The 26,135-nt window shown below is 44.5% G+C and overlaps 1 protein-coding gene across 2 annotated transcripts in view; it reads right to left on the bottom strand.

Moving 5' to 3' along the window:
* robo1 (roundabout, axon guidance receptor, homolog 1 (Drosophila)) overlaps positions 1 to 26,135 on the bottom strand; it is a 156,899-nt gene that overhangs the window by 35,087 nt on the left and 95,677 nt on the right. For both annotated transcript variants that reach the window (XM_061681304.1, XM_061681303.1), the window contains exons 3-8: positions 16,620 to 16,777; positions 9,658 to 9,778; positions 8,330 to 8,468; positions 8,127 to 8,254; positions 738 to 862; positions 42 to 213 (exon numbers count right to left, since the gene is read on the bottom strand). In XM_061681304.1, coding sequence (XP_061537288.1) covers positions 42 to 213; positions 738 to 862; positions 8,127 to 8,254; positions 8,330 to 8,468; positions 9,658 to 9,778; positions 16,620 to 16,777 — 843 coding nt within the window. The remainder of the gene's footprint in view (positions 1 to 41; positions 214 to 737; positions 863 to 8,126; positions 8,255 to 8,329; positions 8,469 to 9,657; positions 9,779 to 16,619; positions 16,778 to 26,135) is intronic.

Raw genomic sequence — 26,135 nt, forward strand, 5'->3', positions numbered from 1 at the left:
GCACACAAGCGCATTATTGTTGGTTGCGGCGGCGCGCTTACCGTCGGTGACCTCCAGCAGCGCCTTGGTGATGACGCTGCCGGCGATGTTGAGGGCCTGGCAGCTGTAGTAGCCCACGTCGGAGCGCTCGGCGCCGGTGATGGTCAGATCTCCCGTCTGCGATACGGAGAAGCGGCTGGACGGTTGGGGCGGTTGGTAGGAGAACAGCAAGTTCTGAGGGCGAGTCGGCACAGATCCGATCGTGTCAGCTCGATGTTTGCTTATATGGTGGAACCTTGACCTACAGAGTGGCCCAAATTACGAGTTTTTCCAACCTCGAGCTGTGATTCGGCGGATTTATTTTTTGTTTGTTTTGCTTTTTGCTGTGAGCAAAAATTTGGCTTACCAATTTCTAACTAACCCTCCGAAGAAATTGATTGCTGAAGTCCACTGTAAAACGGAATTCAAAACAACAGAATCGCGTGTCGTCTTTAACCAAACCACATAACATTGTCTTATGAAAATCCGTTAGCTTAATAATAATACAATGTAAAATGCCATAGACAAGCTTGCATCGATATGTTGGTCGTCAAAAACCTTGAAACAAACGATATCACTAACACTAATGGAATAGCGGGCGGGGTCCACTGTAATGGCGTTTCCTTTTATTTCAATGGGGAAAGTTGATATTAGCTAGCGGTACTTGTAAGTCAAGGTACCACTGTATCACAATATTGTTCAAATTTCTTTTCACTGACCTGACTTCCTTCTCGTTGCCAAAAAATGGCCGGTTGAGGGTTGCCTGTGGCCTCGCACTGGAAGGTGACGGTCCTGCCGACACCCACCACTTGGTTCCTCGGTCTCACCGCAAACGCCGGCGGCACTGGAGAGCGGCCGGGATTCGAGAGTTAGCTGCTGTCTGTCTAACACATTCACATCCGCTGAAACACTACAGTACGGAGGCGTAATGAGTTCCCACATGGAACAAACCGTAAACTCCCAAACATTTGTGGTACGGCATTCCTGAATTTGCCTATTTGCAGATTTTTTTTTTATTTATTTTTTTAGGTGCGACGGAGGGGACTTATCATATGTTAGTCGCTGAGAAAAGTCGCATATTAGCTGTTTTCGTGCTCTGGCCAAAGCCATGTCTATTTTGAAATACTGCATTGTCGCCATCTTGTGGCCAAGGAACAATGTTGAATTGTAACTCACTTCTAGCTATCTAAATATATATATATATATATATATATATATAATTTATTGGACAAATTAGTGCTAACAGCTTTTTGTGTTCCATTTTTTATCAAACGCTTCCTGTTTGAACAGAAGAAGTAAAGTCATTGTATGTTTGGCATTTTTGTTCCTATACCGAGCGTCAAGCGACTGATTCTTGGCATAGCGTCACATCCCGGCTGTCTGCAGTCTTTGGAGTTTGCAATTCTTCGTGCTGATAATCTACAAAACATGGATTTTGCAATGCTAAACATTGCACCGATGCAAATATTCATGTAATACAAACAAGAAAGGTTATCCAGCTGCCAACTCATTTGCATGGGCGAGGGCACGGAGCATTGAAATTTACATGGAAACGGTTGGGGCGGGGGCAACACGTTTTAACCATCTGCCCGGCGCCGAGAGCCTCCAACAGTGCGGGCGTGCGTGGAGACCCATGCATCTTAATGACAAACCGAATGGGCGCGGCGTCAACGCATTAAGACCGCCGACTTGAGGGGACGCACGCTAGTTAGCAACCAGGTGCGGACTAGCGTGTTAATCATTTGTACGGCGGGGCTGTGCGACGCATTCGAAAAAAGCAATTGGAAAGCTGTCGTTTGCAGTAAAGGCGTGAATTAGACGTGCTGTTTGGTAATGCATTAAAAAAGGGAGGGACAACAATAGAAAAAGAAATGAGACAGCTTTACCTTGGAGGCCCAAAGACCAGTGCTTTTTGTTTTGTTTTTTTTTTACCCATTTTGTCGCCGTTGCCCATAACAACAGAGACATGATTGGCGTGTGGAGTGGTGATGGGAGGAGGATGGATGGGGTGGTGGGTGTGGGTGGAGTGGCGACAGGTTCCTGTCTCAGGTGACGGGTGACAAGTCAACTTACCAGACACGACTAAAAAAAGGAAAGAACAAAAAGACAACAAGACAAAACCTCAATGAACAATGTCAAAATAAGGTGACGTCCATGCAAATGTACAAATGCATACACGTTATTGCCATTTGATAATAAAACACAGGGCACATTTCACTGCTGGACAATGCTAGGGGGGGGGGGGGGGGGGGGGGGGGGGGGGGGGGTAAAATAAACCCATTTAAAACTTAAAAAAAAAAAATTTGTGTATACATATATTTAAGTTTGCTTAATTGTCATTATCATGACAACTAAGGCTGCGGCAGAGTAAATCTGGCTCTTTGTAAAGCCTAAAAAAGTTCATTAAAATTATTTAAAGGATTTAGAGAAGAGGAGTAAACTTTTTCTACTGCTGTTCTTTTTGTTCTTTTTATTACATCTACTTCTAAAATTATTTGGTTTAATTATTATTTTTGTGAGTACTAAACATGCAGCGGGTCAAATTGACCTGTGGTGAAGATTAAAAATATAAATTAAATATTTTTACAAAAAAAAAAAAAAAATCTGAAAATAGCAGGAAACATTTTCTACTGCTGTTATTTTTTTTTATATGTATACCTTTTTTGTACTTTAAGTAGTTTAATATTTTTGAGGACTAAGCATGCAGCACAAAATTTAAATGTAAAGAAATTAATTTAAAATAAAAAAAAAAGAATTGTTATTTTTATTTTACACCGTACTGGCATATATTTTAACGATTATTATTTTTCCATATCTAAACATGGATTGCGGATCATTTTTGGTCCCCCAAAGAAACAAACATAACAGGAGGGTTGAACACATGGCGAAGAACATCTCATGCACAAGGACACAAGGAATATTTTGTTTTATGCAAAACAAAAGGACAAGATGATGGAACATCCCCCAAACACGATAAACGCCTCCGCACCCTCTGCGGGACTTCTCTCCCAGGAGCTGAGGGATGGCCACGAATGCGGGGGGCCATAAAAACGCAAGGTGAATGTTAACTTGTCAATCCGGGGGTCATAAATCTCCCGCAGTCGATCGCTCACTTTATCTAATCTATGTGCTCCCACGGAAACATAAACACTGTCAGTTGGAGTAATGATCTTAGCCGACGCCCACAATGACCCCCGCGCCTTCGACTCATTTGTGGCCTTTAAAATGCAGATTTATATCAAACACACACAGGCGAACACATTAACTTTTTTTGTCCATGATCTGAAAATCTGAAAATCTCAAAACAAAACAAAGAAAAGAGAAAGCTGCTTGCAGTAAATTCTCGAATAAATGAGTGGTTCTCAAATATTCTACATAATATATAGAATACAATTCAAATCAACTAGTGTGTAATATGAATCAACTCAAAGCTTTTCTTTTTAGAAAAGTACAAAATCAATATTTTGTCTTCTTTTGAGGGAATGAAAAATGCTTTCAAGGGCGACAGTAAGGAATATTTAATTATATATATAACACGTTAAACCTTTTCTTTTAGGGAACAGCAACATCTATAGTTTGTCTTCTTTTTAGGAAAGCATCAATACAAACAAGGGCAACACTAACGAATACTTAATACTATATACGACTTGAAATCTTTTCTTTTTAGGAAAGTGCAACGTCAATAGTTTGTTTTTGTTTTCGGAAACGAACAACGCGGGTAAGTCCGACAGTAACAATTAAATCACGATGAACTTTTTTTGCAATCGCGCCACTCATATTTTTTTCATACTGCCGTTAAAACGTTAGTAAGTGTGACGTTCTGCCAAAAAGCATACCGCTAGCCACGAGGTCCGCTAGCCACAAGCTGAGCCACACTGTGTTTGTTTGCGGGGTAGACTTTCCGTCCCTTACCTGCTAAGCTCTGTTTATGAATGTTCCACACCGAAAAATCGGAATATTTAAACATGTACCGCTAGACCCTTAGCCAAGACAAATACAGTACAAACGAACTAAATTACAGTCGCCGATGTACGTCGTCGCTAATTCTGTACCTAACATCGGCCTTTTCACAGCACTGACTCAATGGCGTGCGGCCCAGTAGGAGGCGCACTCAAAACCGCCGCAAACCCCAAAGGCGTTGACAGAGAACCGTTATTAGCGCCGCATTCGGAGGACTAACAAGATTAACAGCGACTCCCATTGGGGATTGGTTGCATTCATCTGTGCTGCGCGGGACTATCAGCGTGTTGTACATCAGCAGTGAGCAAGGCACAATGGCAGTGTGTGTGTGAAGCCTGAGAAAAACCATATGCTTGCGCGCGAACGCACATACACACACACACACACACACACACACACAGACAAACAGTATTTCAAATGTGGTCACCCAGCTGGGCTTTGGAGTGTTTTATCAACAGCATGCACACTGCTGACAAGAAAGTTCCTGCTTTTAGGTCTCCTTCAAGGCTCTTTAGCACGGACGGTTAGCAACGTCGCCCTAGGGAGCGCCAGTCCATTCGAAACCTCTCCCCCTCAACTAAAATAAAGAAAACTTATTTTGGTAAAATAGCACATCATCAAACCCATTGAAAGGCTTTAGCTTGACCTTGACCTTATCGTTAAGCGTACACACACACACACAACTGCAAGGGTCCTAAAGCTCCCTAAAGGTTTTGCAGTTTAAAAGGAGATGACCATAGAAACTACAAAAGTTGTGCAGGTTTAAAAAAAAAAAAAAAAGTACCTTAGTACTTAGTAGTACCTTAAAATGCCCAAAAGTTACAAGGGCCCAAAAGTTACAAGGGTAAAAATTAGACTGCTGTAAAAGACAACTACATAAATCCAGGTCAAATAAGAATACCGTAAAAGTCCCAGAAGTTGAAGAGGTTTCAATAAAGCTACCGTAAATTCCCCAAAGGCTGTGCAGTTCAAAGTAAGACAATGGTAAAAGTAAAAGTACTGTAAAAAATCAAATACAAAATAATAAAATACAAAATATCCAAGTTTGTAAAAACACCGGAAGTTGCTCAAGTTTTAAAAAACTACTGTAAAACCCCCAAAAGTTGCGCAGTTGAAAAAAAAGAGACTAAACTAAAAGTTGCAAAGGTAAAAATGATAACTACTGGACTGCAAAAACTCCAAACGTTACGGCAAATAAAATAAGACTACCGTAAAACCCCAAAAGATGGTCAGGGGTAAAGTAAGACCACTGCAAAAACCACAGAAGTTGCACCAGTAAAAGTAAGATTACCGTAAATACTCCAAAAGCTACGCTTGCAGAAATAAGAATACCATAAAACCCAAAATGCTGTGTTAAATGACGGTTAAAATAATGATGGTTAAAAATGCACAGTGATTATCAGCTGTTCAACAACAACAACAAAATCAGACAGAAGGTTAAAATAGAACTGCTGAAAATTCCCCAAAATATGTGAAAATAAAAATAAGACTAATGTTAAACCTCCAAAAATTACGGCAGATCAAAAACAAAAACAAAAAAACAAAAAAAGACTACTGTGAAAAACACAGTGGTGCAGGTTTCAAATAAACCCAAAGTCAAAGTACTCTCATAAAAGGTTTGGGACCGGAGTCCGCCTATTGAAGACCTCCCCATTAGCGTGCTTGCCGACTGGATAGCTAAAGTAACAATTCGGCACATGGCTTCAAGCTAAAGTCTCAGCTTGACTTTGTGGCTTTCCGCCATCAATTAAGGGGAATATTTTCCCTGACATATTTATAAGTCCCGGGGAGGTGTAGCGGACTGATACGCGTGTAAAGCAACAATTCCCCGATTTAGTTAGTAACGAGAGCGCCGCGCATCGAAAGAAAAACAGCCCCGGGGCACCGCTCGCACACTGACTACATTGTTTCGCCGACAGTCTGACCGTGGAGGGTGTGAAAATCCCCCCTTTCTGGATGCCTCTCCTGGGCTCAAAGGGGATTTGATTTGAAGGACGGAGGGTGCGCCCTGCGAATGCCATTTTCTCATGCTATATTATATCATAAGCCAAGAGAATCACACCACTGTGGACACTAAGTTTAACATAGAACACAGGCGGGCTTAGTGCAACGAGTGGTTCACTCGTACTTAGAATCCAACGGACGCACTTTCAGATGACTTCTGCTCCCCAAAACGTTGCGCAGGTTAAAATAGGACTACCCTAAAATCCCCAATAGTTGCATTAGTTAAAAGAAGACGACCGTAAGTCCCCCGAAAGTTGTGCAGGTTAAACTACGACAACTGCAAATCCCTAAAAAATTCCACAATTTCAAAATAAGACTAGCATAAGTCCAAGTGTTTGTCAAACTAATCATCGATTCATATTCATTTGCTAACTCAGTGGGAATCCATCGGAACAGACGTCCCGCTACCGATACCTTACTCCGGCCGATTTTGGGTCCGTTAAGAACTGCAATTACTCGACTTTTCTGTCCTTTCCTGTAATTAGAAGCATGTCATTTCCAGGCGTGGGACTGTGGCCCACTGCTCTTTAATTAGCTGGACTACACAGTGGCCACAGCTTCCGCCTCTGATGCCTTCGTAGCGGATCAATTGGACTGTGAGAATAGAATGAAGAGTCACAAATAGGCCTTACTGTATGCGCTAAGCCTTTATTTCATGTTTTTGTAACTTTCGAGTGGCTGAGGTTGAGAACTTTCCTCTAGAAACTGTCCCAGGGTGACTAGAATTTGATTCCCATTAAACACGAAGGCAGTTCAATCAAGAAAACAATTTATCAAACGGCCTCATCAATGCTTTTCTCTTTCATGAACTAACCTTTCATCAGGGAGAAAGGCATGGAGCCATCGAGCGGATGTATTGACAGCGTATTGGCAGCCGCGGCTAATCTTACTCCCTGCGCCGATCTAAAGATTGCTGTCAGGCGCAGAAAATGAAGAAATAATTGCAAAGGGTAGCCATGCAAGGATGAAGTGGCCGTGTTTGCAGACAGCGTTGGGGGGGGGGGGTTTGGCACGGGATTCAAATTGCCCTGTCTCGTTATATCTGAACGCCACTGACTGCTGGAAGTGACATTAATATGGCTGACCTCACCGCGGAAAACCTCTCCGCAGACGACTCACCATCGTTCCAACCCCCCATCCCACACTCTCAACTCCCAACATTCCCATTAGTTTGCCATTAAATGGCCCCTGTGTTCCCTCCGCATCTCGAGGGGGCTTCTGGGCCGATCCCAGCCAACCCCCCCCCCCCCCCGATCCCCTGAATGCGTTCTTTCTGAATGTTCACGCTCTGTGACCGGCCGCTTTATATTCGAACAGTGTTAATAAGACGTCCAGTGGAGAAGGCCACAGGAGACGCGTAGATGTTTACAAATACCCTCGCACGGGCTTGAGACGAAAACGAGGGTGGGTTCTCCTAAAAAAATGCCACAAAAAGGGCAAATGAGATCGATCGCATGGTGGCACTCCCATACGTGCGCCTCTATATTATGCATTCTTGTTATTAGAAATCAATCAGCTAATTGAGTGAGGATAGCAGGATGTAATGAGCGGGTGGTAATAAAACCGCAGGCTGCTACCATGACGCGGCCGACTCTGATCGCTCTGAAACCAAGCGGCATAATTACTTCAAATTGAATTCAAAGCGTTGAACGAACCCCTTTTCCATAGTGAATCATCAACATTTTCATCAAAATCCCCACATATTTGCATAGCCAAAGATATTAGCGCGCCCAATCTGTCTAGGATACCTGCACCCAACTGAGGCTCATTTGGCTGAAATTCAGAGCAGGAGTTTTCAAAGGATGAGCTATAAAATTTGGCACAATTTATATTTAGTTTTTTTTTTACATACAGTTGCAAACATTTGTGAACTTTCGGGCATGTTTAAGTCCCCAAAAAGGGGGGTGCAGTAGCTGTAAGAAAAATACTGAACCCGTCATTCAAAAATGACCGAAACAAAGCCATGTCAGAAGAGCTATCCTCTGACATCAGCAGAGAGTAGAAGTCCCGGAAGAAGTGAGTATGGAGAAAAAAACAACTTCCTGGTTATTGCCAATCGGTCCACCCACAGAACACTTGACTCCGACGTTTAAGAGTCCTAATCCATCAAAGAAAGGCCCGAGAGCAAGCGAGCACAGTCTTACCGTGGACGGTGAGGCTGGCCGACGCTTCCGCCTTGCCCACCATGTTCTCCGCCACGCACGTGTACGAGCCGACGTCCGCCGAGGTCAGACGGCGGATCTTCAGGGTGTGGTCCTCCCGGATCTCGTACCTTGGATCAATCAGACGCAGATGTCGGTCGGAGGAACAGCTGACGAGAGGGTGAATTTTGCCTACGATCTCACACCTCGCTTTGGGCAGGTCGCCGTCGTCCTTCCGCCAGCGCACCGTTGGAACCGGGTCGCCGCGCGCCTCGCACCGGAACTCCACGCTTTGGTCCACCAGCACAACCTGGCTGCCGGGCCGACGCACGAAGCTGGGTCGCTCTGTGTGGATGCAAATCGCAAAGAAGTGTAACAGAGTGGCACCTTGACTTCCGAGCTATGAGCCGTCGCTTGATCGATTGTTTTGCTTTGTGTTGGGAGCAAACATTTGACTTGCAACTGCGTGAGCCACACTCACCGTTGCAATTTCAGCCGTTTATTGAACGGGACAGGCAGCCAAAAACACAAATACAAAATAAAAACAGCAAATACAAAATGAAAACAGCTGGTAAATGGCCAATTGGTATAGGAGTCAGAGTTCCTGATGTCACTTAATAGGCCACGCCCCCCTTTAAGCGACATTAACAGACTAGTACAGATGAACTACTGGACTACTGTGTGTGTATGTGTTACGTTGTATTATGTTTTTATATTTATATTTTACAATATACTGCTATTTTTATTTATTAAAAACATTTTACGAAAAAAAGTGTTTTCTGGGGGTTGGAAAGTATTAATGGTGTTTCAAATCATTTCAATGGGGTGGAATTTATTTTATTTTATTTTTTTGAAGAACTACATTTTGTTATGAATTTGGTCATGGCACAAATAAAATTCTCAAGTCAAGGTACCACTATACTAAGTAAGGAAGTAAATTCATGGTGGGCTTCTTTTATTTGCTGGTAAACTAATGGGATATCAGCCTCTTGTGCTTAGAAATTTTGTTCAAGTTTATGCTGCCCGGAATGAAAACTATCAATTAAAAAAAAAAAAAAAAAAAAGGCCACAGTCTGTTGGAAGCAGCACCTGACAGTTATAATGAGGCTAGACACAAGGAACTAGATGAAATGATGACAGAAGATTGCTCGAGCTATGCACAGAAAGGTCTTATTGTTTACTGGCGGCGACTGTCTCGGTTCATTCTACGAGGCCTCCAAGGAGTCTGTGATAGAAATCCCGAATCAGGAGGTGTTGGAGGTGAGTGAGGGGGAGGAAATGGGGGTGCAGTCGGAGGTGTCAGCATGTGATTCATAGCTTCGAGAGAAAGATTAGAGGTCATCGCACTCTTATCACTCTTATCTGATTAAAGGTTACCGACACTATTATGTGTCGGTAACCTTTTACGATCCAGATGCACGCCAATCGAAGGCGTGCATCTGGATCGTCCAGAAAGCGTTTCTACGTGCCTATGAATGTTTGAAGGCGGGGAAGTAAAGAGAAAGAGTGGGTCCGGGACAAAAACGCTAATTACCTAAGACAGTGAGTTCGGCTATTTCGCTCTCCCTTTCGCCGACCATGTTCGTCCCCACGCAGACGTACTTCCCGGCGTCGCTCTTCCTCGCGTTGGTGATCATCAGCTTCCCGCCGCGTATCTGAGGAGAAAAAGTGAGAAGAAAATGAATTATTTACGTGTTTGCGGCTCAGACGTCTCGGAGAGGTCGTTTCAACAGTCACGATAAAACAGCCGGGCCCCGTAAAAAACGTAAGTCGTTCCTGAAAGGCTCCATTCATTCCGGCCGCCTCTCAGCTTCCACTTAAAGTCTAAATCACTATCAGTCAGCCTGTTTCCCCTCAAGGTAAACTGAGCCAAAAAACACTTTCACAAACCAACACAACTGGGGCCCCCCCCCCCCACCCCCCTGCCCCACCCGAGGGAGCACCTGAGGCCCTGCAGGACCGCGAGCACTTTTCCAGCTGCCTCAGTGGGCTGCTACTCGGTCCAACAACGTGGGGAATCCTTCAAAAACTCACAGGTTCCTTAGACTTTCTTTTGCGGGTGGTAAGTGAACACTCAAGAGAACATGAAGAGTGGCGAATGTGCGTTTGTCCAGGTCCAGGTATTTCCCAGGGCTTTGATTACAGGCCAGAGGAGCCGCTTTGTTCTCGGGCAGACGGGACAAGCAAACCGAGCTCCCCCTTCTCCTCAGTACTCCCCTCGGCTGACAACCACACCAGTCAGACAATAGCACGGCGACCAATGGTCTCTGTATCCCGGTGGGGCTTAACCTTTAAAGCGCCTACGAGGCCGGGATCACCACCTGCAGGCAGGTAACCGATACCCTCATTAGAGAGCACACCGACGGAGAACTCGACACACAATGTTTGGAAAACCGCAACTTGGCAGGGCGTAAGTAGAGCGAAGGCAGAACGATCTTTTTGGGTTCCAAATGCAAAGCCTTTTTGGGGAATTAGTCAAATCCTTTGAGTAATCAAATGTGCAAATCAAATCTTACACTTCTCATACTAAGAATATTGAAGGCCACCTTTTGTTTGGTAGTTACTAAATTGGAGGAAGCAATATTGGGGTTGTGCAGGACTTCAACATCGAAAGAAGGAACTGACGAGCCACGATTTGGAGACTTGCTGTGCTTTCCATTGTTTCAAATCATTACACCGTGGAGCTGGAACGGTTTGAAGGAATACAATAAAATGTGTTTATTTTTTACAAGGATAAATCAAATACTTCTATGAACCTGGCAACTTATTTATGAAAATAGATACATACCTTAAGAGAAATCACACCCCGAGACCAAGAAGCCATAATTTGAAGAAATCCAAAGGATGCATTTGCAGTCCTTGAAAATATTTGACGCAGAATAGCAAAACAGGCGGCCGAGAGACCTGAAAAGGGTCTGGAAGTCACTCCGTGGTGCTGGAAAGGTTTGAAGCAGTCGCAGGGCTAAAATCCTGCTGGGTGATGGGTTTTCTGGTCTTTGTTCGCAGGTTTCTGAATCCCACCTGCATGGGTTTTCTCCGGGGAATTGGGTTTCCTCCCACATCCCAAAAACCTGGACAGTATGTTAATAGACAACTATAAATTGCCCGTAGGTGTGAATGTGAGTGCGACTGGTTGTTTGTTTCTATGTGCCCTGCGATTGGCTGGCGGCCGTTTCAGGGTGTACCCGGCCGGCCTCCTGCCCGAAGATAGCTGGGATAGGCTCCAGCGCTCCCGCGACCCTTGCGAGGATAAGCGGCTGAGAAAATGGATGGATGGATCTGAAGAGGCTCTGGAAAGCTCGGTTTACTATATGTGAGGCACCCCGTTGTGCTGTAAGGATTTTAAGCAGCTCAAGACTTAAAATCGTCACCTGCGATGGCTTTTGTGTAAGAATACCACATCTGACACATTTTTCTTTTTATAAAACTTGATCAAAGAAGTTTGGGCTCATCCAGGATTTGAACCAAGGACCTCCTTTCCCCAAAGTGAGAATGATGCCCCTTGAACCCCTTGACCAACGAGCCACGCTTTGAGAGCCCCAGTGGATGTATTTACTGTATTACTACGGTATATTCACTTCCACATACTTTATTAGGGGTGCTGGAAGGGTTTTACATTCAGTCACAGATAAAATCCTTCCAGCCATGGGTTTGAAGGTCTTTTCTGGAATCCCACTTCTGACAGTTCTCTTTTGACAAAGATTAACGGGGGGGGGGAAAAAGGGCGAGTCCGGGATTTGGGAATTATACCCCAATACCAATGAACCACACATTGGCATTTTCGAGGACGCATTCACAGTACTTTGTTTAATATTCATGGCGAAACTAGAGGCCCGAGGGATCTGAAGAGGCTCTGCAAAGCTCGATTTATTTGGGGCACCCCATGGTGCTGCGAGGGTTTGAAGTATCATTATGTTACTGTTTGTTTGAGCAAAGGCTTAACAACTAAAACACTGTGACACGCACAAAGAGTCTGAGGTCAGGACTATATAGACTGTACAGCAGCTAGCAAAAGGGGCGCGGGGTGCGGTGGGCGAGGTGACCGTCGCTTATACGTGGGCTTTGACATGAGGATCCACTTAAAGCCCGGTCCACTTTATGCGTGCTTACCCATGACTGCGGCAGTTCCTCAGCCTCAGAGGGAATATTCGGAGTGCCAGAACAGCGAGGACTCAAAGTAAACTGCATCATTCCTTGACGGATGCACCGTGTCCCTCCACCACGACCCCCAACAAGCTGACCATTATCCCAGACATTGTGGACATTATCAGCATTTGGCAATGCTGATAATGTGAGAGCCTGCATTCAGAGTGCACCCTCTTTTGTGTTCGCACAGCGCTTCATTTTGCAGGTTGATGATTAGCTACAACAATCGCACAAAACGAGGCACAATGCTGCAGCTGCGTTTTGGGGGATTTACCAATAACAGACTACAGAGGTTTTTCATAATGTTTGCAAACAATGGGCGTCAAGGGTACAAGGGTACTTCCGGTTGGCAGGAAAAAGGAAAACAAAAACAGTTTATGGCGCCGCCAGATAAAGTTTACCCAAAAAGGATTCTTTTTTTTTTTTTTTTTTTTTAAATCAAAACTATTCAGCAAAACCTGCGGGTGAGGAGGATACATCGAGCGGCTGTCGTAAATAGTTGCGCAAAGAAGATCGCAAGACATAGTAGCCACTTCTAAAGGGACAGACTGGGAACCAAACCTCCGTCATCAGGTTTGTGGAAGACACTTTCTCTCAGATATTGACAAAATGTTTGGTTGGGTTATCGTTGCGTAATTTAGCCAAACCTAATGGCTATTGTAACGGTGGCGATCCTGTGCCATCCAGCCACACCTGGACTCGAACCTGCATCCCCACCGTGTCGAGTCCACTGACCGCCCTCTTTCGAAGTTGCCCAGGAAATCCGAGGAACAGATTACAGATCTCAATTGCCATCCGTCTATTTCTGAATCAATTTGCTAACTGAAAAGTAGATTACAGCGAGTGTTCAGTCTCGCTTCCAAGCAATTTACTGCGCTTAACATCTTTTCGACAGACACTTCACACATATGGGCTTGTATACTCGTGGCGCAGTCGGTCAGTTGCTCTGAGCGGCTAATGATTTGGGTATTAATAGTGGCGCTTTGCTTACATGTTGTTCGTGAAGGACCACCGCGGGCCTAAGTGAGCCAGCTGCAGCATCGCGGACCTTTGGACCTCATGTTCGCAAACTGTTCACGAACCGCACCGCATAAAGTCAGGAATAGATTTTACAGACGTGTTATTAGCGTGTAGGCACAATTCGCCAAAATAGACGGGGGCTGGGGAAGGGTGGTGGTTGAGGGCGCGCTCGGGAGGCACGCTGCAAAAATCCAAACGGCGAGGGACTTTGCAGTTGCCATGGAGACGGCATGTTCCGGCACGCCGCGCGACGGGAGGAAGGGCCTGAGTTAACAACATCGCTGCAGCCGGGGATGAGGGGCCCTTTGATGAGCTCAGCTGCTGGAGACATTAGAAATATTCCACCGTCTGCTTCCCGCTCCCACAGCTCCGTATACCCACAGAATACGTTGATATACGCCATGCTGACAAATTGACTCTGTCGTAAACAACCTATACTGCATGCTAGCGGCCGTGTCGCGCGACGCAACTACCGACACGGAAGATCCCCTCTGTGGCCACGCTTGAGATGATAATCTTAGATGCTCGGACAATCTTAGTGGGTGTATTTGAATCCCACTTCTGACGCCAATTTCTTAACCTGGCTCAATAAATTATTTAGATGGGACATGAAAGTATTTAAAAGAAACATATACGACCTGGAAGGCAAATTCAATTTGAGCTCAGTGTTTGAATCCCACTTCTGACACCATTTTCATTACTGCCTCAAGAAAGTATTCTGATGAACCATGACATTGTATAGAAATATATGCACCATAAATACAAATGTAATTAAAGTGTGTTTGGATCCCACTTCTGACACCAGTTTTTACCATGCCCAAGAAACTATTTAATGACCATTGAAACTATTTTAAAGAAACATATACAACCTGCAGGCAAATTAAATTTAAGGTGTGTGTTTGAATCCCACTTCTGACAGCATTATTTTTTTCTAGGATCAATAAAGTATCAAAACGAGCCATGCAACTATTTTACAGCAACATATACACCCTGACAGAAAATGAAATTTAAGGTGTATTTGAATCCCATTTCTGACACCAAATTTCTCCAGGATGAATACGAAATCCTTATGACGATAGCACTATCTCATAGAGATGTATAAATCCAAAAGATAAATTAAATTAAAGCCAGAAATGTGTGGTTGTAAATTACAATAATGCATCTTACCAGGCTTCAAAGGTTGTCACACATTCCAAATACAGTATATCATAGGTTTCTCAAATGCGGTTTTAAACACGTAATAGGTGAACTATTTATAAAAATAAAAACAAAAAATCTAATTTTCGGTGGCCAAAAAATAAATGTACTGTATAAAATGGACGAGTGCTTAGCACATCTGCCTCACAGTGTGAGGAGTTTGCATGTTCCCCCCCTGCCTGCGTGGGGTTTCTCCGGGCACTCCGGTTTCCTCCCTCATCCCAAAAACATGTATGGTAGGTTCATTGAAGACCCTAAATTCCCCGTATGTGTGAGTGTGAATGTGAGTGCGAATGGTTGTTTGTTTCTATGTGCCCTGTGATTGGCTGGCAACCGGTTCAGGGTGTACCTTGCCTCCTGCCCGATGGTAGCTGGGATAGGCTCCAGCACTCACGCAACCCTTGTGAGGATAAGCGGCTCAGAAAATGGATGGATGGGTGGATGGATAACATTTTCTTGTTTGACCTATTTTTACCAGGCACCCCAACAAGAAAAAAACGCTACACTACAAACTTTAATTTTACTACTTTCCTTTTACGATAAATCCAGTGTATCCTGATGGACATTCGCTAAGGACACAATACACGCATAGAGTCCAAGTCCCCGGCGCCCCTCCCCGGCCACAACAGTCGCTCGCGGATGCAGCGCTGAGGTTTCATGCTTATCAGCGACCGCTGCCGACCGGGTGAGGGGGCAGCTATGATTTGTTTCTCTCCATACAAGATTATGCGCTTGTTCCTTTCAATTACGCCGCTCGGAGGCCAGAGACGGACAGCCCGTGCCAGCGCGGCTTTGAAGGAAAACAAAACGCAAAGCGAGCACCAGTACACTTTATGAGTTTGACTCCAGAGCAAGACTGAGTCCCCACCCTCATGTGACCTGTGCAGAGAAAATATTTGTTTTTGTTTTTTGCTCTCTTTTTTTTTTATGTTCTCAGCATGAGCTTGCAATGATAAATGGCTGTTAGGACCTAGCCAGTAATAAAGTCAGGACAAAAGAGAGAATCCTTATATTTTGAATCGCTGCATATTATTCTTTTATCTGACGAATGAATCACTCGTTTGGGGGGGCCTCACCACCTTTTGCAAGTGTGTATAACCCGGTGAAAACAAATGCATTTTAGGAGTCTGAAACACAACAACAGTCAAACTCAGTAGCGCCACCTTAAGTTTAAAAAAAATTAGCCGCTGACACCAATTTCACGGATTGCCACAAAATTCAGTGGACATGTCTATCATAACAGGACACACGAAAAAGCCTGAAAGTCATCCATATTTTGGTTGCAAGCAGCAATTTCTGGGCAAATTCCACTCGGGAATTCCTCCAAATGAGCCCCAATCGGAGGCGGGTGTCCTACATATATTGGCAAGGCGAAATTGCAAACGCTATCTAACGCTGGCAACGCATGATGTGGCAGTTTGATGATCATTTTGAGGATTCACCAATGAAAAAAAGGGATGCAAGGGTCGGTTCGTTGCTGCTTGCAACTTTAATGTCATTTGTAAATTACACTGGAAGCACTCTGGAAAGTGCAACATAGCTTAAAAAAGGTTTTCTCAAGGAGAACTGTCTCCTGCTTGGACCGCCTCACGCTCTCCTGACTATAAACAGAATGTTTTACACCAGCATCGTGTTATTACCACTTTGAATGACCACAAAAGCAAAAATTACATTTTGTCACAGCCGCCAAGACATTAGAAGGCAGCCAAGCTATAAAAATAAGATCCAGCCCCATAACGTTTGTCCTCAGTAGCTGCTGAGACTTCTTTTTCTGGAGCTTTGCGTGACTTTCCGAGGCGCGGAACTTTTAGACAACATGCATAGTCCACTCGTAGCCACGCGCTAACTGCACTCTTAACCACTGCTGAGTCCACCTTTCGGCTTTTCGAGTTGATTTCATCAGGAGGACCGCAGCCAATCAATGCACTGCTGCTGACTAATGGCGCGAGGAGGTTTTTACGCCCCGCTCATGAAGGTTTTTAAACCGCATGCTTGGGATTGGCTCGGCATAATGAGCTAATCGATGTTTCAACAAACAACTCAAGTGGCGATAATGACTTGACTCGCATCACCGAGGCCGTTCTATAGCTTTCACTCCGGATAAAGGCATCGATATACTGGTCCACTACTCACCGTGACTCTTTCATCCCGGTCGTCGATGTTTAGGCCGTCTTTTTTCCAAGAGATGGTGGGTTCTGGATGCCCGCGGGGCGGTTGGCACTCCAGGACCGCTGGCTCTCCAGCTGCCACGATCACGTCGGCGGGGTTCTGTCTGAAGTCATCACGCAGAACTGCAGAGGAAAAAAAAATACAAAAAGCAGCAGTCAGATGCTGCTCCAGCCATAAAAGTGGCCATAAAACAACAATGAAACAGCTGTTGAACACATTTTGGAAGCATATCAGCCCTCAAGGATAAGGGACCTTCCCGAGGACAACATTCAGGTTGACCAGACTCCCCAACAATTATCCAGGTGTTCTTTGGGATCCCTCTGGGTTGTCACTACCCCTCAGGTACCCTAGCAAATTGGCACTGAACATCAGTTTGATCGCTCTTCGGCGAGCATGCCATAAGAACCTTTCACTCTGTCTTACAGGCAAATTCACTGGTTGACGTCAACTCCTCATCCAGCATCGATCATCGATCGCTATGTTACACAAGACAACAGGATGAGCCAGCTTCGACGGTGTAACGGACTTTTTGTCAGTGATTAACCCCGATTTGGGTCTGCTCCAGAAGCCATACGCCATGATTTTCCTTCGGAACTTGGTACCAAAGGTGTACAGTCTTTGTCCAAGGTGTATGTTTACTGTCCAGGTATCACTTGTATGAGGCAAAATCATAACTCTAGAGCCCTGGGCCTTTGTCCTTGAAAGCACAGTAACTATCTGGAAACACCCAACACTCCAGCATACGAGGCAGGAACTAAGTACCAAAGGATTCCAGTCTTCCTCGAGGAGACTGGTTATTATCCAGGTCTTGCATCCAAAAGGCAAGGAAGGACTCTAAAGACTTGGAACCTTGTGTCGTACGATACTAAAATATATGAGAGAGGACGTTAATATCTGGGACTACATTGACTTTTTGAGGGCTTTTCCATAGTCAAAACGAAATGTTCATAAATATGTGTTTAATTGCTGTTACAGGCATAAATCACCATGAAGTGGCTCAGTAGCTCCACATGGAGTTCGTTGGAAAGTCTGCCCCCAATTTGAAACTTGGTAGGCGCGTCTGCCATGATTTAACCCACAGAAGAGTGTCAAGAAGCCATCATGCCTTAAAATACAAAGCATGTCTGCCATTTTGGCCACCTGTACAGGTCCTTTTCCAACAGCTTTTGTCCGATTGCTACCAAATTTAAACCACGTCTGAAAGACACATAGGCAACTCTCTCTAAATTGGGTAACATTTAAGTTTTCAGATGAAGCTAGCGGTGAAGTTTGACGACTTACTATAAAATGCAAATGTCTAATAAATCAAGTCCACAGAGCTTGAGTAATCGTCTCACGTATATTAAGAGATTCATAGGCGCCCCCTTCTGGCAGGAATGTAGGTCTGCATACGTGCAATGAGTCCTCCATTCCAGATCTCCTCAAGTCCTGTTTTTATTTTCCACCTTATCAATCACATGCTAGAGTTTAGCGATAAGAAAGGAAGCATTTCGATTTCTGGATTTCCCATCGATATTGCGACCGAGTGGGTGGATTCATGTGTGTCTTCGGAAGACAGTCTATGCGCTAAACGTCAGCTTTAAGAGGTTTACCCAAAACGGAACACAACAGTGCGCCTCTAGCCATTTTGTTTTGCAGCTTGGCGGCATAACTTCCATATGAAGAGCGCTAGTAAATTGCAGGCCACACACACAGCACAAGCATGAAGTGTATATGCGCACACAGGACAAATACTACGGATTATTTGTGGCTGTTTGGGGAGGTTCGAGTGAGCTTTGGCTGGGTTGTCTCACGCTCCTCAACTCGCTCCCAAATGCCAGATGAAAGTCAGGCTCGCTCCGGGAAACCTCTCACCTAAAGACGCAGCCAACACATTCCTGACTCGAGTCGAGCGAGCCGAAACGCTCTTTAAGTCATGTAACGTGGCGCCCCTATCACATCGTATTACCAGAGGTGGCAAAATACTCTCAGTCTGTATTTAAGTAGAAATACAGATATGTATCTGGAAAAAAAAAAAAAGACTGGCAAAAGTAGAAGTACTGATTCACCTCCTGTTTTGAACAAACAAAAACCGTTCGGCGCCACCTCGAGATACAAGGGCGTGGCTGTTTATTGCCATTACTGTTGAAGTCCACTGTCAAACTAAATATAAAACAAAGAACATTACACGTGTATAAACAACCACATCATGCCATTCGTTTAATGCTAAACCATAATGGGAAATGCCATAGACAGCATCTTTGCGGCGATGTTGAAACACTTTCAGCAACTGTTACTTAAGCACAAACAGTTCAGCAACACAAGACAGACCATACCTGCATATATTATTTATCCCATGCGAGAAACGACAAAAATAACTGTTTACTGAGTTACTTGCTGTAGTTGTGAAACTCTTCTTTGCTTCTGTCTCACTGGCTGTATAACACTGCCCCCCAATGGCCAAGTAGCACACAACTGAAAGAGCCACAATGAAGGAATCATGATGCACAAACTGTTTTCTTCTGTTTTTATGAAGGACACAATTATAGAACGCTATTTCTCTTATTAAAAAACATGAACAAAATTGTATGGTATCGGTGTTTGTTTTGGAGGCAGGAACGAAATGAACCTTAATTTGAAAGCCGGGCCCCATCTTGAAACCCTGACCTGGGCTTCCAACCGTCCCTTCCTCAGAATCAAATAATAGCGTACACACCAACATTTTATATAACACTGGGTTACAAATAATTTTTGAGTGTCCCCCCCGTCCCCCGTCCCCCGCTCCACAATATTGAATCCTGTGGTAAAAACCTAGCTGGCGATATGAGGAGCAACTCGGCTCCCCACTGTGAGCCCTTTTGAACCCGAACCCCAGCTTAGACCCATCGAGCTCTACAAAATGAATACGGAGGGATAATGAAAGAAAAACGAGAAATAGACCCAAGGGAGCTGGAACGGTGCCATGTCGACGGCAACACTGCTGCTGTGAACCACGGCACACCAACACCTCGCCCCCAAACATGAGGGGAGTCCTCTGGGAGGCTGGCGGACGAGGGCTCCGCAACCGGGCCCTGACCCGGACCTGGTTGCCAAAAAGTCATCCGGCGTGTTCTCACACGGCCTCTTTTTTTTTTTTTTTTTTTTTTTTTTCCATCTCAAAATGTTCTGGGAACAAAAGTTGGTGAAAACGACAACGGAAAGGATGCTGGCATGCGCGTGTGTGTTCATGTGCGCGTTTTGGGGATAATGAGTCTCCTTGAGAATTCTGTCTCTTGCTGTAAGCCTGCAGCTGTCTTATAGTGGATAATATTTCCTGCACTATTAACAGGGAGGCCCGGCTCAGTGTGTGCGTGTGTGTCTTAATGTGTGTAAATGAGTGTGAGTCTGAGAGCAGAGTGTGAAAATGTTGTTTTGAGAGGTGCGGATTTGTTCAAATATGCCGACGATGACGTCTGTCCTCAGACATACCGTCCTCTGCAGACTGAGTTTTTTGTCAAGCCTAATTTCAAACCCTATCCCAGGCTTGAAACCCGAACCTTGTCTTGATATCGTATTTTGATAACCTTGTTTGAGAGCGGAAACCCTGATTTGAAACCGTTGTAGGAAACCTGAACCATTAGGAACCCTCGACCTTGTTTGAAACAGGGAGCCAGGCCTACGCTTCAAAAACCACATCCTGGACTGAAACCCTAACTTTGTCTTCAAACCCTACTTTCAACCCAAACTCATTTGAAGCCCTAAACCGGGCTCAAAACCTAAACTTGAAACCCTAATCTTGGTTCCCTAGAAGGAAATCGACCCTGTCACGTGTTAGGAATTTTAACTCCGCGGGAACGGACACAACGTTATTGTACCGTGCGACCAATCACTCGCACGAGCGAATCAGAGTTGCGTCTGAAGCTAACGCAATTAGCCGCAGTCAGCGCTGGCGTAGGAAAGGTCACCCTCTCGACACTCTCGGGTTCATCATCCTTTTAAATATCTGTCTCAGCCACACGCACGCACACACATTGAAATTGAAAACAGATGTTTAAATGTCAAATTAAAATGAGATCCCCGAGCCGCCCCCGCCAAACATTAATGAAAAAAAGAAGAAGCGCCTTAATGCCACACACACGTGAAGCCAGGGTGGAAAGATCATATGAGCTTTGTACTGAGGAAATTAAAGCAACTACAACAAATCTTTTTTTGCAAGGATGCACGCACACGCGCACGCACGCACACACACACACACAAAACAGAACCGCTAGGGAATTAAAGATGTATCGCAAGGCGCAGCGTGGGCCTCGCCCTTGGCCTTTTCCTTGAAAGGCGGTTGGCCAAAGTTCGCCCCCGCGGGAGAGAGTAAAAGAAGCAGCGTGAAAGACGGAAGCAAATAAAAGTGAAATAAATAAAAGCAAATAAAAGTGACTCTCAAGAAGAAGGAGGGGGGGAAAAAAAAATACAAATTCTCAAGTTTAGTGGATGAATATGAGGAAAATGTTTTGGTTTTGGCTTTTAGCGTTCTTGAAGGAAGTTGATTTGGACTGAGGCAATATTTTCTGTTGCTTTCACTTTTGCTCTTGACCGCAGTCACACGACGGACACGAGCAGGAAAACAATGATTGATGTTTGGAATGGTTTGTGTTGCGGGTAGCTTTGAGGAAGTTTGCTGACAAACTGTTTGCTGAAACAAACAAACCAAAAAAAAAAAAAAAAAGTTTCAAAACACGATTTTCAAAAAAAAAACTGGCGGGGTACACCCTGAACCGGTCGCCAGCCAATCACAAGGGCACACATATACAAACAACCATTCGCACACCATCCAGCAGTCTATAGCTGGCACGCGCCGCCGAGGCAGATGGCTTTGTAACGGGCCCGGGCGACGTCGGGCCCGAAGCGGGCGCGCACATAGAGGCCATTGAGCGGCCCGTGTTTGTTTAAAACCGCCGTAACTCTTCTGGTCGGCCGGCGAGGGAGATCGAGTGAGTGACCGAGCGAGCGACTTCGCAGCTCATAGATCAATAAACGGCGGCTGTTTGATCGGAGCGTCGGCTGAGAGGGACTGAAAATAAAAGTGGCTTTCAAATGCAGAGGCAGCCGGGAAATGCAGACACGAGGAAAAATATGAATTCCATTCAAATGTGATGGAAGCACCATCTGCCAGACACGCTATGAAATTGACATACAATATGGTGGAAATGCACATTTCACTCTTTACTACACTCACTCCATCATGGACTAACTCAAATGGACACACAAAGATCTTCTTTGGTAGGACGTTTTTCTGGGTTTTGATTTTTGATTTTTTTTTTCCACAATACTTTGGTTTTTGAATTTTCTGTCTTGTTTTTAAAAGTTTTTAGGAATTTAGTTTTTGGGAAGTTGACTGTTATTGTATTTTTACTTTTTTAAGGAAATTGCACCTTTTTGATATTTTAGTTTTTGGGACATTTGAGTTCTTTTAAGACTTATTTTGTTTATCTGTTGATGTTTCTATGTAAAAGATAATACACAAAAATAGGAAAATGTGACCTTATTTTTTGGGTTTAGTTTTTTTTTTTTTTTTACTTCACTATCATTTTAGTCTTCAAAGGAATTTTTGATTCTTTTTTGTTGTGTTTTGGAAGTATTAAAGATTTGTAGTTTTTGATATATTTGTTCTTGTTTGTTCTGGGATTTGATTTGGATTTTTGTGTAAGAAGTTGGAAGCTTTATATATTTTTTCTGAATATATAAGTTTCTTTTGTTTTTAGGACATGTTTCCTGATATTTTCATTTCCATTATTTTATGATTTATTGGTATTTGATTTTATTTGATGTGAAAGAAGTTTCAAAGATTATTCTGATTTTTCATCTTTTTTCAGTATTTCTTCTGTCATTTATTTTTATCGTTACAAAGACATTTTTTACTTCATCATAGGGGGATTTTTTGTTTTGTTTTTTCCTTTTACTTCTTTACAAGAATTTGTTCAAAACTGTTTTTAAAGACTTCTTTTTAAGCTACCAAATAAACACGTGGTAAATGATCACATCTCAGTATAACATATACAGGAGAAGTGGATACACAAAGTCTCCTTGTAATTAAATCCAGTCGAGCACTTTCGTCCAACATATTTTCCCTTCTTTACACGCCGACTCCGACGTAGCTTAGCATGGCTCAGTCTACTTGTTTCCATTACACCAGCACGTGCAGTAAAAAAGAATAACGAGGACAAAGATGGGGGGCCGTAAACACGTTTTTACAAGCAGAAAATGGCCTTCCTCTGCAAAAACTAAACAATCGCTCGGCCTGATGGTGCTTTCAGGTCCAAAGTGAAGTCATTCTTCTGCAGGTGGAGCTCAGCTGTCGGCTCCTCAGGGGGGAAGCACAAGAAGAAGAAGAAGAAGAAGTAACCTCAGTCATGTTATCTCTCAGCACTGGGGAGATGATATCAGCCCGCGAGCTGCCTGCGTGCACGTGCAAAAGCGCACATGTAACACGAGAGAGCGCGGACACCTGTACACGCTGTGCCCTCGCATTATTCTTCACGCGTACGCACGGCAACACGAGCTCGCTTGTCATCTGCACAATATTAGCGACAGCTGCGGCATCGAAGGAGAAGCAGTCCGAGAGGTAGTCGAGTTCAATTGTTGAGCAGTGGAACGGAATTACATTCCACTCGTACGTTCGCATGCAACTCGATGGTCATCAAAGTGTGGCGCCGGGCTCCGCCCATTTTAGCTTGGCAATTTCGCATCGTCCAGCTGTCTAGGATGCCCGCTTGGCATCGGGGCTCACGTGGGTGGAATTCATGCTAGGAGTTAAAGGTCAAATGAAGCGCTTTGGAATCTGCTCAAAATGGCTGCTTGCAACTGTAATAACTTGTTTTCTTGGAATTTATCCGATTCATTTTTAGGAAAGTGCAACATGAATAGCATGTTTTCTTTTTGGGGAAAAGTAACAACTGTTTGTATTCATTTCGGGAAAGTACAACAATTAATTGTTATGGTTTTTTTGGGGTGTTTTTTTAAGTCAATCGAAGAGTTTGCTTTCTTTTAAAGAAAGCACAACCTTAATAGTTTGTTTTCTGTTGAGGAACGTTTGCCATCAATGGTGTTACTTCTTTTTAGCAAGGCCCAACATGAATCGCTTCGTCTTCTTTTTCGTTCATTCAGGCTACCGGTCGGTTATTAATCTTTTATCGGGAAATGTGAAACATTCCGAGTCTCATTTCCTCTGCTGTTTTACTCGGTCGGAGAGATGCCACCAACACTTACGCGCCCTGAAGACATTTCGCATTTTTCATTAATGCGAGGTTCATAAACTCTTCACCTCTATCACGTTGGGTTACAGACACAAGTACGGGGCGTGCCAAATAAACACTTTTCTTTTATCGTCTAGAACAAACATGCCTTTAAGCTCTGAATCTATCTTTATCTCAGCGTCCTTTCTTCCTCGCTGCGTCGTGTGTGTGTGAGAGTTTTCACACTTTAATGGGATTTTAAACAACACATAAGCGCGTCGCACATTTATCGCCGTCGAGCGCTCATCAAGCTAAATCCTTTCTGGCCTCGGAGGAGCAGACGTAAAGCGGCGAGTGTCATCACGGCGAGCCGGCGTGATATTTGCTGACAATATCTCACTGTGTGGGGCCCGCTCGCCCGGCATCTGCAGAGATGAGGCCCTTATTAAAACAATCTTTCCAATTAACATTCCTGCTCCCCGGAGCCCCGTTGACCCTCCTGGAAGACGCCCCTCCCTTCTCCTCCTCAAGCCTTCCCGATGACAAAGACGCTGTGTAGGAACCCGACCTGGCAACGGGACCTTTGAATGAGCCGAGGATATGAGGCAACTTGTTTTCCTTTCCTGGGAAAAGCCACAAAGTGTGCGCCGGCTCGTCTGTTTTGACATGTGGCTTCTCGGAGCGGACGAGGACGAGGGGACAAAGGATGATTTGAGGTAGGACAGCAGGATGGTAAACTGCAGCTTCGGCTGGTGGACGACAACAACAACAACAAAACGCAGAATCCGAGATGGCTCTCAGCTGACCGACGCCAATCACCTTGGAGAAATTGCGACAATAAACAAGGCGGGAGTGATATATCCCGAAGCGTCTCTCTGGCGGGAGCTCTCAGGACAAGATTACACTGCGAGCCGGCCTTCGGTTTTTCATCAAACTATATACTCGCCAGCCACAACATTTAGATTTCTGTCAGTAGCGGGACGCCTAGAAATCATTTCACTACACACAAACGTTTTGTGAGCGTCAACCATGTGTACAGTGCACAGCACATCAAATTTGGTAGATAGACTCAATCTACAGGAGTTCATCTTTCAAGGATTGGAAGATTTCCTGCGTACTTTCAGGCGAGGGTTCATGAGACCCTTTTGTGAGGCCGCTCATGACAGACGTGCCTATCAAATTTCATGTTGCCAAGTCAAACTGGCTTCGGGGACTGAGTTTTCAACCTTCACCGCGCGCAAAAGACGTTTGGTCAAGCACGGAACTCGTGGAGTTGAGTTTTGGGAGTTTAAAGGCGAGTCGTCAAACTTCACCGCCATGCGCCGCACACACGCACCGACAGAAAAATCCAAATCCTTTGCAATTCGGTCTGGTATACGTGGTTCAAAGTCGGTAACCGCTGGACAAAATCTCGACGACAAGTTTGTCTTTTCAGGCATGACTTTTTGAGACTTTTGTGGGTCTAGTCATGGTAGAAATATCTACCAAATTTCATGTTGCTAAGTGAAACTGGCTTCAGGTGCTGAGTTTTCAGCCTTCATCACACACCAGGCGTTCGGTCCATCTATTACAGGGAATCAGCAAACTTCGTCGCCCCGCTCCGCCCGCATGCGGTCACAAAAACTCAAATTCTCGGCAGTTTAGGGTCACCCATGTGTCTACTATACGCGGTTCAAATTTGGGAGGAATCAGACAAAATCTCAAGTCCAAGTTTGCTATTGAAAGCCGGAATGACCCTAAAATGGTAGCTTTGCAATCAAAATGGCAGACTTGCTGCGTCTTTTCCGTTATGGCTTCTTCAGACATTTCTTTGTTGTGAGGCTGCACATGAGGGACATGCCTACCAAATTTCACGTCGCCAAGTGCAACTGGTTTTGAGAGCTACATTTTTAAGATGATAGCTTCAGCTCGGACTTTGCCGAGCTACTTGTGTTACGTCTTATGGCGAGTCATTAAACTTGGCCTGATGCTCCGCTCACACACAAACACAAAACCTTCAACCGCTCACAATTCAGCGTCACCTATTTGTCTCGCATAGATGGTTCACATGTGGTAGCAGTCAGACAAAATCTTTGAAGGACCCTCGGAAATGGCTAAAACGGCCCTGGAATGGTTGCTTCAAACCAAGATGGCAGACTCTGCGTGTCTTTTGAGACTTTTTTGTGGGTCTCCTCATGATAGACACGCCTACCAAATTCCATGTGGCTAAGTGAAACTGGCTTCAGGGGCTGACTTTTTGTTTGTTCAAACAAAGAGCTATATTGGACGTCATGAAATTCTGCACGCTTATTTCATC

Source organism: Phycodurus eques, chromosome 7 (assembly GCF_024500275.1).
Source record: "Phycodurus eques isolate BA_2022a chromosome 7, UOR_Pequ_1.1, whole genome shotgun sequence".
NCBI classification, from domain to species: Eukaryota; Metazoa; Chordata; class Actinopteri; order Syngnathiformes; family Syngnathidae; genus Phycodurus; species Phycodurus eques.